Source organism: Hyaena hyaena, unplaced genomic scaffold, assembly GCF_003009895.1.
Source record: "Hyaena hyaena isolate Hyena2069 unplaced genomic scaffold, ASM300989v1 scaffold_905, whole genome shotgun sequence".
NCBI classification, from domain to species: domain Eukaryota; kingdom Metazoa; phylum Chordata; class Mammalia; order Carnivora; family Hyaenidae; genus Hyaena; species Hyaena hyaena.
Window position 1 is genome coordinate 655,781 of NW_024081539.1, and position 14,194 is coordinate 669,974.

Genomic DNA, 14,194 nt, shown 5'->3' on the forward strand with positions numbered 1-14,194 from the left:
ACCTCAGATGGCTGGATAAGCCAATCACTGAATGGCAATGTTTTTTGTTTTATTTTTTTTTTAATTTTAATGTTTATTTATTTTTGAGAGAGAGACAGACAGAGAGACAGAACATTAGAAGGGGTGGGGCAGAGAGAGGGAGACACACAATCTGAAGCAGGCTCTAGGCTCTGAGCTGTCAGCACAGAGCCTGATGCAGGTCTGGAACCCATAACCAATGAGATCATGACCTGAGCTGAAGTTGGACGCTTAACCAACTGAGTCACCCAGGTGCCCCGCTTTTTGCTTTATTTTCAGATAATTGTGATATATTTAAGATGGTAAGATGGTGTTTTTCAACACTAGTTCTTAAAAATTACAGAGGACAACTCCTTTCTTGAAACAGCTACGGTGCTTTTCTTTTGTCTTTCAAGCCAAGTCTGAGGACTGTGGAATACTCATACTTGTAAGAGGAGAGTTTACAACTCCAGTTGCGATGCTCTTTGAGTCTACTGTGAAATTTAAAAATATTTCTTCTAAAATAGCTAAACAATGCTCAGAGACCAGTAAGTTGAGTGATTTTATCAGCACTTCATTGGCTTAAAGTACTCTGAATGCTTGGGCGGGTTGGGTGCTCCCAAACTTTTTAACAAGTTGGTTACCATGTAACTATTTAAACAAAAGCCTCCCAAGCAAGTCTGGAATTATTTCGGGCTCTCCAGGGAATTTCTTTCCAATTGATAGCTAAAAATCATTTGACAGGGTTACCCACAGTAGCACTACTATTTTTAAGCAAAAAGATATGAAAGATAAATAAGAACGGATGGAAACTAATCTTTTTTTAGTCTCTGACCTTAAGCAAGGTCAGTTACCCCTTGTGGTTAAATAATGGTAACTAATTAAAGATTCACCAACGTCACAAATAAATGCTTTTCACAAAGATCATGCTGGCTCACAGAGTAGAAGACCACAGGAGCTGGCCCACCACAGCCATATGTGGTTACTGAGCATGAGAAGCATGGCTGGTCCCCCCTGTGAGATGCTGTTGATATGCGCACTGGACTTCAGAGACATAATAATATGAAAAGTATATATAAAATATCTCATTAATTTTATATTGCACACATGCTGAAATAATATCTTAGCCATCTTGCATTAAATAAAATATATTACTAAAATTAATTTCACTTGCTTTTTTTTTTTAAAAGGTGGCTACCAGTGCATTTAAAGTTACATTGTCTGGATGCCTGGGTGATTCAGTCAGTTGAGCATCTGATTCTTGATTTTGGTTCAGGTCATGATCCCAAGATCATGGGATCGAGCCCTGCACTAGGCTCCACAATGAGCATGGAGCCTGCCTAAGATTCTCCCTCTCCCATCCTCTCTTTCTCACTCTCTCCCTCTGTCCTTCTTCCCCATTTGTGCTCTCTCTCTCTCTCTAAAATAATAAAACAAAAGGCCCCCCAAAATTAAATTTGCTAACAGCATTTAGACAACCAAATTAAAGGTATCCAGATTGGTAAGGAAGAAGTCAAACTTTCACTTTTGAGGATAACATGATACTATATATAGAAAATACTAAAGGCGCCACCAAAAAACTACCAGAACTGATAAATTAATTCAGTAAAGTCACAGGACATAAAATCAATGTGCAGAAATCTGTTGCATTTCTATACACTAATAATGAAGCAGCAGAAAGAGAAATTAAGAAAATAATCCTATTTACAACTGCACCAAAAATAAGATACCTAGAAATAAACCTAGGTATAAAGGTTATAAAAGATATAAAAAACACCCATTTCTAAAAATTATAAAACATTGATGAAAGAGATTGAACACTACACAAAGAAATGAAAAGACATTCCATGTTCAAGGACTAGAAAAACAAATATTGTTAAAATTTCTATACCACCCAAAGCAATCAACACATTTAATGCAATCCCTATCAAAATACCAACAGCATCTTTCACAGAGCTAGAACAAACAATCTTAAAAATTTATATGGAATCTCTGGGGCGCCTGGGTGGCTCAATCGTTTGAGTGTCCAACTTCAGCTCAGGTCATGATCTCACGGTTCGTGGATTCGAGCCCCAGGTCGGGCTCTGTGCAGACAGCTCAGAGCCTGAAGCCTGTTTCAGATACTGTGTCTCCCCCTCTCTCTGACCCTCCCGTGCTCATGCTATCTCTCTCTCAGAAAAAAATAAAACTTTAAAAAAATTATATGGAATCTTAGAAGACTCCAAATATCCAAAGCAATTCTGAAAAAAAGAAAATGAAGCTGGGGGCATCACAATTCCTGATTTCAAGTTATATTACAGAGCTGTAGTCATCAAAACAGTATGGTACTGGCACAAAAATAGACACAGAGATCAATGGAACAAAATAGAAAACCCAGAAATAAACCCACAATGATATGGTCAATTCATCTTTGACAAAGCAGGAAAGAATATCCAATGGGCAAAAGAAAGTCTCTTCAACAAATGGTGTTGGAAACACTGGACAGCAGCATGCAAAACAATGAAACTAGACAACTTTCTTACACCATACACAAAAATTAAAAATAGATGAAAGACCTAAATGTGAAACCTGTAACCGTAAAAATCCTAGAAGAGAACAGAGGTCTCTGACATTGGCCACCGCAATAGTTTTCTAGGTATGTCTCCTGAGGCAAGGGAAACAAAAGCAAAAATAAACTATTAAGACTATATCAAAATAAAAGTATTTACATAGCAAAGGAAACAATCCACAAAACTAAAAGGTAACATACTGAATGAGAATAGATATTTGCTAATGAAATATCCAATAAAGGGTTAGTACTGAAAATACATGAAGTTATAAAAATCAACACCCAAAAAACAAGTAATTCAATTTAAAAATGGGCAGAATAAATGAACAGACATTTCTCCAAAGAAGATATACAGACAGCCTACAGACACATGAAAAGATGTTCAACATCACTCTAAACCAGGGAAATGCAAATCAAAACTGCGAGATGTCACATCACACCCTTCAGAATGGCTAAGATCAAAAACACAAATAAAACAAGTGTTGGCAAGGTTGTGGAGAAAAAGGAACACTTATTTATGCACTGTTGGTGGGAATGCAAATTAATGCAGTCACTCTAGAAAACAGTATGGAGATTCCTCAAAAAGTTAAAAGTAGGACTACCCTATGATCCAGCAATTGCACTACTGGGTATTTAGCCAAAGAATACAAAAATACTAATTCAGGGGTGCCTGGGTGGCTCAGTCGTTTAAGCATCCGACTTCAGCTCAGGCCATGATCTCACGGTTTGTGGGTTCGGGCCCCACGTTGGGCTCTGTGCTGACTGCCAGATCAGAGCCTGGAGCCTGCTTCTAATTCTGTGTCTCCCTCTCTCTCTGACCCTCCCCTGCTCACACTGTCTCTAACTCTCTCTCAAAAATAAATGAAACATTTTAAAAAATTTAAAAAATACTAATTCAAAGGGATACATGCTTCCCTATGTTTACAGCAGCATTATTTATAATAGCCAAATTATGGAAGCAGCCTAAGTGTCCACCGACTGATGAATGGATAAAGAAGATGTGGTGTGTGTGCATTTATTTATGTGTATATATATGTGTGTATATACATATATATGTTGTGTATATATATACATACATATACACATATATACGTTGTGTGTATACACATATATATATGTATACACACACACACAATAGAGTATTACTCAGCCATCAAAAGAATGAAATCTTGGGGTATCAGCGTGGCTCAGTTGGTTGAGCATCCCACTCTTGATCTCGGCTCAGGTCATGATCTCACAGTTTGTGATTTTGAGCCCCACATAGGGGCTCTATGTTGGCAGCACGGAGCCTGCTTGGGAATCTCTTTTTCCCTCTGCCCTCCCCCGCTCATGCTCACTCTCCCTTCTTTCTCTCTCTCAAAATAAACAAACTTAAAAAGGGGAATGAAATCTTGCCATTAGCAACAACAAGAATGGAGCTGGAGGGTATTTTGCTAAGTGAAATAAGTCAGAGAAAGACAAATACCATATGATTTCACTCATATGTGGAATTTAAGAAACAAATGAGCAAAGGAAAAGGGAGAGAGAGACAAGCCAAGAAACAGACCCTTAACTACTGGGAACAAACTAATGGTTAATAGGGAGAGGTGAGTGGGGGGGGGGGGGAGCGGGGATGGATGAAATAGGCGATGGGGATTAAGGAGTGTACCTGTCATGATAAGCACCAGGTGATGTATGGAAGTGTTGAATCACTATACTGTGTACCTGAAACTAATGTAACACTACATTAACTACAATGGAATTAAAATTAAAAGTAGAATAGAACAGGGGCAGATGGGTGGCTCAGTCGGTGACTCTAGATTTTGGTTCGGGTCATGATCTCATGGTTCATGGGATAGAGCCATACATCGGACTCTGCGCTGACACTGGGGAGCCTGCTTGGGATTCTCTCTCTCTCCCTTTCTCTCTCTGCCCCTTCCATGCTCTCTTGCTCTCTCTCTCTCATTCTCTCAAAATAAAAATAAACAATAAAATAGAAGAGAAATTAAAATTTAAAAATGAAGTAAAATAAAATAAAATTTGCTGCTTGCATTACCTTTCTATCAAACACTGCTGGGTGAGGGCATTTTAGCTTAGGTTATAAATTAGCTACACCAGAGTGAACTTCTGTACATAACACACTGTGTCTCTACCTTAGGTTTCTCTCTACCTTTGTAAGATGTCAAGAGCTTGGACTAGATGCTTTTAAAACCCCAATGGCTCTTACATTCTAGGATTTCTAGGATTCAAGGGTCCAACATGTTATTGCTGGTAGAGAAAAGACATCAGAGCCAGTTGATCCCAATGCTAAGTAAGCAGTTACACTAAACAGTTTGTGTGACTGAGAGGCAGGGCAGCCTTTGCTAGAGCTGGGCTCCAGATAGGGTGCCCAAGAAAAGCTCAGGGACTCCCTTACAGCCACCCACACAACAGCTTGTGTGTCCCGAGGCCGGAGACAGGAGACAGTGCTATTCTACTGCTGCCACAATGCCAGCGCAGCAGCTGAGGAGAGCATCTGAGGAAAGCCCTGCTTTGGTGTGGGCCTGGCTCCAGGCTCAGCACATGGCCACCTATTCACAGATGAGCTGTCCGATGCACGGCATGCTGTTGGCTTAAACCCAGGGTGCAGTGGGACACAAACACATTCTGGCTGCCAACAGGTTCCAGAAGACTGACCTCACCGGTGTGCCACCCATCCGTGGGAGCTCAAGAAGTGGGGGAAAGGGAGAGAGGCAAACCATGAGAGACTCTTGAATGCTGACAAAAACTGAGGACTGATGGATGTGGGGGGGGAGGGAAGGATGGGCATGGAGGAGGGCACTCGTGGGGATGAGCACTGAGTGTTATGTGGAAACTAATTTGACAATAAACTATTTGTAAAAAAAAAAAAAAAAGAAGTGGGGGAAAGAACAAACTTGTTATTCATATTGTGCTTGGAAGACCTAATCCAAATTTGGCGACTTTTGTGCTTTATCAGACTCCTAAAAGAAGAATTCTTTAAAAAGAAAAAAGTATATAACTATCAGTTTCATCCAAAGCATTATTCTGTATTATTGTTTTGTTTTCTGGAACCAATTAAGATGCTACCTTCTGAATTAAGTTGGATTGTAAGATAGTCACCCCCTGCCAGGCTGAGCACTTGGGAGTCTGTCTTCACATTCTGTCCCAAGCCACCTTAACAACCCACTCTGTACCACTTGACTGCTGCATTCAGCAAACATTTATTGGGTGTCTATCTTGTGCCAAGTACCAGGTACAACAGCAAGTTCCTGTCCTTAGGCAGCTTTCAAGATGCAGAGGGAGTCAGTGCGGAGAATGCCAGGTAAGAAGAAAGTGTGATTGCACAGAATTCGGTGGTTAAGTAGAGCATGCTTGCATCAGGAGTGCCTAACTGGCTTGAAAGATTTGGGAAGACTTTTGGGAGGAAGTGAGATCTACCTTGGTTAAGAACTGACCAAGAGAAGAGGAGAGGGAAGCAACTGTCTGTACAGAGACGGTGATGTATTTCAAAGTCTAGAAGTGGGAATGAACAAAGTGCACCCCCAGATGGCTGGAACTAAACGCGCCAGTCTTGAATGCCCTGTGGAGAAGCTGATGGTGGCCTAACTCTAAGGCAGTGACTGTGAAAATGGAGCACCCAGCCTCATTCTACCGAGCCTCAGCAGGATTTAACCGCGTCCCACTCCCCAAGTAAGCTGCTCCTCCTGGGCTGTCCTGCCTTTGCACAAGCCAGCCCTTCTCCTTAAATGCTTCCCCTGTCCCTGTCTTCCTTTTTCCATTTAGAAAATCCCACACAGACTTCTACAAGGGGACTCTCAAAGGTCTCTTCCCTTACAAACCCTTCCCAACTCCCAAGACTGAATCAATTGTTCCTTAACCACGTGCACATATTTCTTGTAGTAGCAAATTTGGGGGTAGGCATGCCTATCCAAATTAATATCCATCTTCTTTCACAACTGGCCCTTTCACTGGCAGCAAAGCAGCCATGTGTCTGGGTCACGGGACTATGTATCTTGTGCATCACTGACTCGGTCAGGAGAGGGCATCCAACCCAAATCGTGCCTTTCTCACTGAGACACCAGGGCTGAGACAGACCAGCTAGTGCTTAAGTCGGAGGACACTGAAACTTGGGATCTGTGGGCAACATGATGTCTCCACTGTGTGGAGAAGTACAGAAAGCTAACTGAGAAAAGAAACCAGCTCCAGGGCTCCTGACCACCTCCCAGCGTCTTGTTCTAGACATTAATGATCCCGGATCAAATGTACAGGTGCTGAGGGACAGGAAGACCCCTGTATCTTTAAATATATATATATATATATATATATATATATTATTGTTGCCCCTGCATGGCTCAGTCAGTTAAATGTCCAACTCTTGACATGGGCTCAGGTCATGATCTTGTGGTTGTGAGATCAAGCCCTGTGTTGGGTTCTGTGCCGAGCATGGAGCCTGCTTGGGATTCTCTGTCTCTTTCTTTCTCTGTTCCTCCACTACTCATGTGAAGCATTTAAAAAATAAAAAAAATTTTAAACATTTAAAAAATTATTATTTAGGTATGATTGATATACAATGCTGTATTAATTTCAGGTGCATGACATAGTCATTTAGCAATTCTATTCATTGCCCAGTGCTCACCAAAGTAAGTGTGGTCACCATCTGACACCATACAATGTTATTACAGTATTACTTTTCATCTCTGCGACTTATTTTCTAACTGGAAGTTTGCATTTCTTAGTCCCATTCATCTATTCCATACATCCTCCTGACCCCCGCCCCTCTGGCAAGTGCCAGTTTATTCTCTGTATTTATGAGTCTATTTCTGATTTTCTTTTTATTTTTTAAAAACTTGAAATTTGTTTTCCTTCCTTCCGTCTTTCCTTCCTTCTTTCCTTCCTTCCTTCCTTCCTTCCTTCCTTCCTTCCTTCCTTCCTTCCTTCCTTTTTTCTTTCTTTCTTGAAAGAGATGAGAGCACTACCTGAGCCGAAATTAAGAGTCCAACACTTGGGGCACCTGGGTGGTTAGGTTGGTTAAGTGGCCGACTTTGGCTCAGGTCGTGATCTCACTGTTTGAGGATTCAAGCCTCGCATCAGGGTCTGTGCTGACAGCTCAGAGCCTGGAGTCTGCTTCAGATTCTGTGTCTCCCTCTCTCTGCCCCTCCCCTGCTCATGCTCTGTCTCTCTCTCTATCAAAAAATGAATAAATGTTAAAAAAAAAAAAAGTCCAACACTTAACTGACTGACCATTCAGGCACCCCTCAATTCTTTTTATTCCAAATATAAGTGAAACCATATGGTATTTATCTTCCTGTCTGACTTATTTCATACCCTCTAGGTCTGTCTATGTTGTCGCAAATGACAAGATTTCATTCATTTTATGGCTGAATAATATTTCATTGTGTGTGTGTACATATATATACATATACATATGTATACATACCATATATACATACCACTTCTTTATTCACTTAACTGTCGATGGACACTTGGGTTTCCTCCATATCCTGGCTACTATAAATAATGCTGCAATGAACATAGGGATGCATGCATCTTTTCCAATTAGTGTTTTTGTATTCTTTGGGTAAATACCCAGTAGTAAAATTACTAGATCAGGTGGTAATTCTATTTTAAATTTTTTGTGGAATCTCCATACTGTTGTTTTCCACGGTGGCTGCATGAGTTTACATTCCCACCAACAGTGTGTGAAGGTTCCCTCTTCTTCACATCCTTGCCAACACTTGCTATTTTTAATACTAGCCATTTTGACTTCAGTGTTTTCTTACTGTGGTTCTGATTTGCATTTCCCTGATGATCAGTGATACTGAGCATCTTTCCATGTGTTTTCTGGCCATCATCTGTATGTCTTCTTTGGAAAAATGTCTATTCAGGTCCTCTGCCCTTTTTTAATTCAGATTTTCTTTTTTGGTGTTGAGTTGCATAAGTTCTTTATATATTTTGGATATTACCTCCTTATTAAATAAGTCATTTGCAAATACATTCTAACATTCACTACATTGCCTTTCTCTTTTGTTGATAGTTGCTTTTGCTATACAAAAGTTTTCCATTTTGGTGTAGACTCAACAGTTTATTTTTGCTTTTGCTTTTCCCTTGCCTTGGAATAGGTTTCAGATACTACTATCACATGAGTCCTGAAAAAGATACTCTATTTTTACCTCTTAATGCCTTTATACAGCAATAACTCATTTCTATACTAAAATCAAAGCTGAGGAGTACCTGGGTGGTTCAGTCGGTTAAGCATCGGACGTCAGTTCAGGTCATGATCTCATGGTTCGTGGGTTCAAGCCCCATGTCAGGCTCTGTGCTTGACAGCTAGCTCAGAGCCTGGAGCCTGCTTCAGATTCTGTGTCTTCCTCTCTCTCTCTGACCCTCCCCTGCTCTCTCTCTCTCTCTCTCTCTTAAAAAATAAATTTAAAAAAACATTAAAAAAATAAAATAAAATAAAAGCTGATACATATATCACTTTCCTAACCACTCCCACTGCAGACATGATGAAGGAAAGGATCACAGCACTCTCTATCTGGGCCTCACAAGGTCATCACCACGGTGGTCCACGTGGCCTCTAAGAAATTAACTGTAGTTGGCACCCAATAGAAAAGTTATTGGCCATCAATGTTCTAGACTAGAATCTAATAGAAAAGTTACTAGCCACCAATTTTTGAGACTGGAATCTACCTAAAGGAAGGGACCGTGTCCTTTCCATGGTTGTAATCACAGTAGCCAGCTTTGTGCTGGACACAAGGTCAGTGTGCAGTAATGCTTACTTGAAAGAGGACTTCTGACCATTATATTTCAGCCTCATTGCTTATTCTTGCCTTTTCATTCACCCATCTTACCTGGATGGGACTCATTCTTTCCCATCTTAGAAACAAGGTAAGTGATTCAATTAGTAGTGAAAGAGGTGAAACAGAACAGTGTATCTTGGCCTCGGGTACACACTTACAACCCATCTCTACCCATCTCTAACATTTGTTACCTTTTTGTCTCTGAGGATATGGTCACATTTTAGAGTTACATCACTTTGGGGCAATGGTTACTAAAACTCATACAGAATCAGAGCACTCTGTTCTTTCTGAGTTCTTTACATTCATGTAGTTTGCCCTTCTAACGTATTTGTACGTGATTTTTCCAGTGTATCCATAATTTATCACAAATTTATATGCAATCTGGAAAAAAAATGATCTGACTACCACATGATAACCCATAAACTTCAGGAACTGTAAATCCCATGAACTTCAGGAAGTATAAACTACAGGAAACCTGTAAATTTCAGGAACTGTGTCTGCCACAGCAAAGCCAAGATTGTTCCTCTCCCTACTTAATGTCTTCATCACAAACAGCCCTCCAACCACATAAGCGCCTCCCTGTCCAACTTGTAGCAGAGAGTCTTCCTGACTACCTTGACAGATGATGATTCGTCAACAAATAAAAAGAGCATCTTAAAAATCATAACATACCAACTCCATTAACTGTTTGAGCTGACCTATCTCTTCTGGCAGCGATCCAAGTTTGTTGTTACTTGCGATTAAGACTTTGAGAGGCAGACCACACAGGCAGGCAGGCAGGGCAGACAGCTGATTTCGACTGCAAAGACAATACAAGAACACCGGTAAACATACAAGCCACGTCATACTGTTTCTGATTATGTTTGTGAATAAGCAAGAAGAAAGAAGTGATTGGAGAAGACGTCTGAGAAATACAAAAGGTCCGATAAAATCTCCATATGTGTAATCACTCAAATCCCAAGCACAAAAGATAATAAAATATATTTCTAGGGAAGAAAGGCATAGGCAGTTCTGTGGGAAACAACTTTTCCTAGCACATGAAATCCCATTAAGCCCCCTGCAGAAGCGGAGTCCTTGGCCAGCCACGAGGCAGATGGGCATCACGCCCTGCGGCACCAAGAGCAACGGGAAGCTGGTGCCAACTCTTCTCTTTCTGACAATGTAGCAGGAAACTCAGCGAGAACCGAGCACCATGAAGGCATCCTCTGGTCCATGTTACAGTGATGGGGAAGGCCATTTTGCTGCAACTTACAAAAGACCACCGGCCTGATTTCCAACCTTTTGACTCTGCTTCCTTTTGCTAACACAAGAGTCACTGTACTTAATGTCTATTTGGGCATCTGCAAGGGAGCTAATTAAAAAAAAAAAAAGTAATGTTGGCCTTCTGGCAAAAGTGAAGCTGGAGCCTCGATGGGCTCAATTTCACAGGGTACCCAGAAAAGTCTGGATACAACTCTCATCTTTGCTTTGCATGAAGAGGTTCTCTACCCAGAAGTGTCTGAACTTCCTGTTATCAATGCTTAGTTTGCTGAGAAATGGGAAAATATGGGATAAATGAAGTCTGTAAACCATCTTTATGTGTATCAGCCATTTATTTCAACGTCTTCTTCCACAAAAAGCTCTTTTCCTGCCATCAGGTAAGGAGATGGATGGTATTCAGTTTCCCTGCCTTTCTTTCTCCACCACTCTGCTGACAGAGACAATGACCAGGCAGTGAAATAACTAGAAATATGTTTGTCTTGCTATTGAAACTATTTAGAACTTCTTTTGTGCATACATGTACACATGCATGCAGCATCCAAGGCTGTGGTATTGTATGCACGTATGAGCACACATAAATCTGTGTGTGTGAGGGGGAGGGACGGACAGCCTGAAAACGCACCAAAAGTTTATCAGTACTTGCGGGGGGGGGGGGGGTTGGTACAAGGAATGTTTTTTTAATTTTCTTTCTTATAATACTTTGACGAGTTTTCCAAAATTCCTAAAAAGTCCTTATATAATTAAGAAATAGATATCACTATAAAAAGATAAACTTCATCTGGATACTGGTTACATGAGTGCTTCTGTTTGTGAATATTCACCAAGATGTGTACTTATGAGCTGTGCACTTTCCTGTATGTATTATATTTTAATTAAAGGTTTTCCTCCCCTACTCCCCCATATGAGGAGGTAAGAATCTGGCTAAACAAAGGGCATCTCTAGCTGATGGGCTGAGAAAAAAACAGGTGATGTGCTCTGGAAAGAACTTTTCTAATGTGGATGATCCCTTGTTACTCTCCTGACATTTCTTCTCTTCCAGGTATCCAATGCCTGGGTAATAAGTTTTATCAGGAAAAGATACAGCCAATCTTCCCTCCATTGCCCAGATTTACAAAGAAAGCTATTTCCAGAAAGCAGCAGCAGGAGAGAGGATTCTCTAAGAGGGTCCGGCAGGGAGAGGGAGAAGATCGAAAGCCCTACGGGGCGGGGGAAGACAGGTGGGGGGAGGTCCCTGGCACTGGAAGGACCAGCTGGCTATTCACCTCCCCCTGGTTAGAGTGACAGGTGAAAACAGGGTGATGGGCCTGCCCTGGCACTGTCTCCTGATCTCCGAGGGCAGTGGAAGGGGTTACCAAGGCTGCCAGCCTGTCGTCCAGTTTCTGACATCTGCCCATAGGAGCCCAAAGGGGCTATTTTGGCTGGTTGAGGGGGACTTCCTGGTGCTCTGATGGGAGAGAGCTTTCTTCAAGCTCCAAAAAAACCCACGAAAAAACAGAAAACAAAAAAACTCCTTAGACACTACCTCTGGAAAGAGAACCAAGTTTATTAAAAGGTGGCACATAAATAATTTGGAACGTAATTTGTAGTTATAAAGCATTTACTTATTTTTTTTAAGTTTTATTTATTTATTTTTGAGAGAGATTGTGTGCACACACGTGAGCAGGTAGGGGCAGCAAGAGAGGGAGAGAGAGAATTGCAAACAGACTCTGCATGGTCAGCACAGAGCCCAAAGCAGGGCTCGATCCCATGAACCATGAGATTGTAACCTGAGCAGAAATCAATAGTCTGACACTTAAACAACTGAGCCACCCACACAACCCCATGGTTATAAAATATTTACTAATATGTAATTTCATAAAGTAAGTATTGGTAACAAAATGTTAATAGGGCATTTAAAAAATTTTTTGGAGACATATTTAAACTTCCTTTTGAAGAGAAGATAAGGAAACAGATCGGTATTTTCAAAAATTTCTATATTCTTATTTTCACAAATTAACAATTACAGTTAAAGATACTTCACGTATTTCTCTGCTTGGAAACTCAGATTTACACTATTCTGAGTCTCACCTTAACACAGGTATCTTGTAAGATTGACAGACACTGAACCAAGAGAGTCATTTAAAATACCACTGAGTAATGTGGGGGTGGCTGGGTGGCTCAGTCAGTTGAGCATCTCACTCTTGATTTCAGCTCAGGTCATGATTTCGCAGATTCATAAGACGCTGACACCACAGAGCCTGCTTGAGATTCTCTCTGTGTTAACACACATGCTCTCTCTCTCTCTCAAAATAAATAAATAAACTTTAAAAGAGAAAAAAAGCAATGCAGTGAAGGGTTCTGCTTATTCAGAAGCATGAGTGTTTGAGAGTATATGGGATTATTGTCATGGGAATCCTAGGATGGAGACTCATTTAAAATAAAATAACATTTAAGCATTTTAAATTTACATGTTAGAATTAATTTTAGATTTAAACATTTTAAGTTTATGCATAATTAAACATAAGCATGATTTCTTTGACGGGGGTACAAACTTTTGATAGTAAAAGTTGCCTGTTTATTTATGCCTCACACACTGTGTATGTAGTTAGTCACCTGCAGAAAAATCCTGGTGCCAGAACTTCGGTCATAACACAACATGCCACAGACCTGGGCACATGTATCTTATATTTTATTGATCTATTCTCTCAAGTTTTACTTCCTATATTTTATTACAGGATGTTCCTCTATGACTTGTAATTTTCCCAACAGATAAAGGAAATACATGTGCACACAAAAACCCGTTAGCTGTCCAGCAAATATTTATAAAGGACAAGAAAACTATGGACTATGGTCCCTTTAATCCTCTACCCACTAAAGACCACATCGGCAGCCTGAGTTGTTTTTTTGGTTTTTTTTTTTGAAACCACTCATCTGGCAGCAATTTTTCTCAAGCAAGTAAGTGCCTCAGGCTGCAAACCACTCTCCTGCCCCCCCACTTGTCTCCTAGAGGCCTCTGGGCTAAAAACAGGCCCTTTGCAGAAAGGATGTTTAAAATAAGGCCATACAGTGTCTGATAGGGTAATGGCCAACATTTATTTTCAAATCTACCCTGTAAACTCCATCTGGAAGCAAATTAAAAAAACTTTTTTTTAACTTGCTTATTATAGAAGATTAAATTAGTGGGGAAAAAGGGCCACTCGTTCAGAAGTAGAAGTTACAGACATGGTCGTGGAGGCCTGAGCTTTCCCACCCAGCATCTCCAGTCACTCTCCCTGCCCATTCTGGCTGGAGGATGGCACAGAGGGGCGGGAGGAGGTCCACCGGCTTTTACTGCTAATGCTTCCTCTTCCATCTTTCTCTGTCGAATGACTCCCTACTAGATTTATTGGTCTATTTCCTGATGTCAAGGTGAAACAAGGCAGCTCAACATAATCTGAATACTTCTGATAGTTTTAGTTTACAGGATAAATTTCTCCTGGCTTCAAGTACCACTATCCCTCACTTGACATAATTCCTGAATTAAAGAATTTGCAAACCAAGTCACTCCTGTATGGCTTTACTTTTAGAGAGTCTTATTTTAATGTGTTTTGACATGGCGCTTATTAACATCCATGTCTTCAGACTTAATGGT

The 14,194-nt window shown here is 40.6% G+C and overlaps 1 protein-coding gene across 1 annotated transcript in view; it reads right to left on the bottom strand.

Annotated features, from left to right (window-relative positions):
• Positions 1–14,194, bottom strand: part of LRCH1 (leucine rich repeats and calponin homology domain containing 1) — a 103,754-nt gene that overhangs the window by 70,447 nt on the left and 19,113 nt on the right. Inside the window, exon 2 of the mRNA XM_039220707.1 lies at positions 9,997–10,123. Coding sequence (XP_039076638.1) covers positions 9,997–10,123 — 127 coding nt within the window. The remainder of the gene's footprint in view (positions 1–9,996; positions 10,124–14,194) is intronic.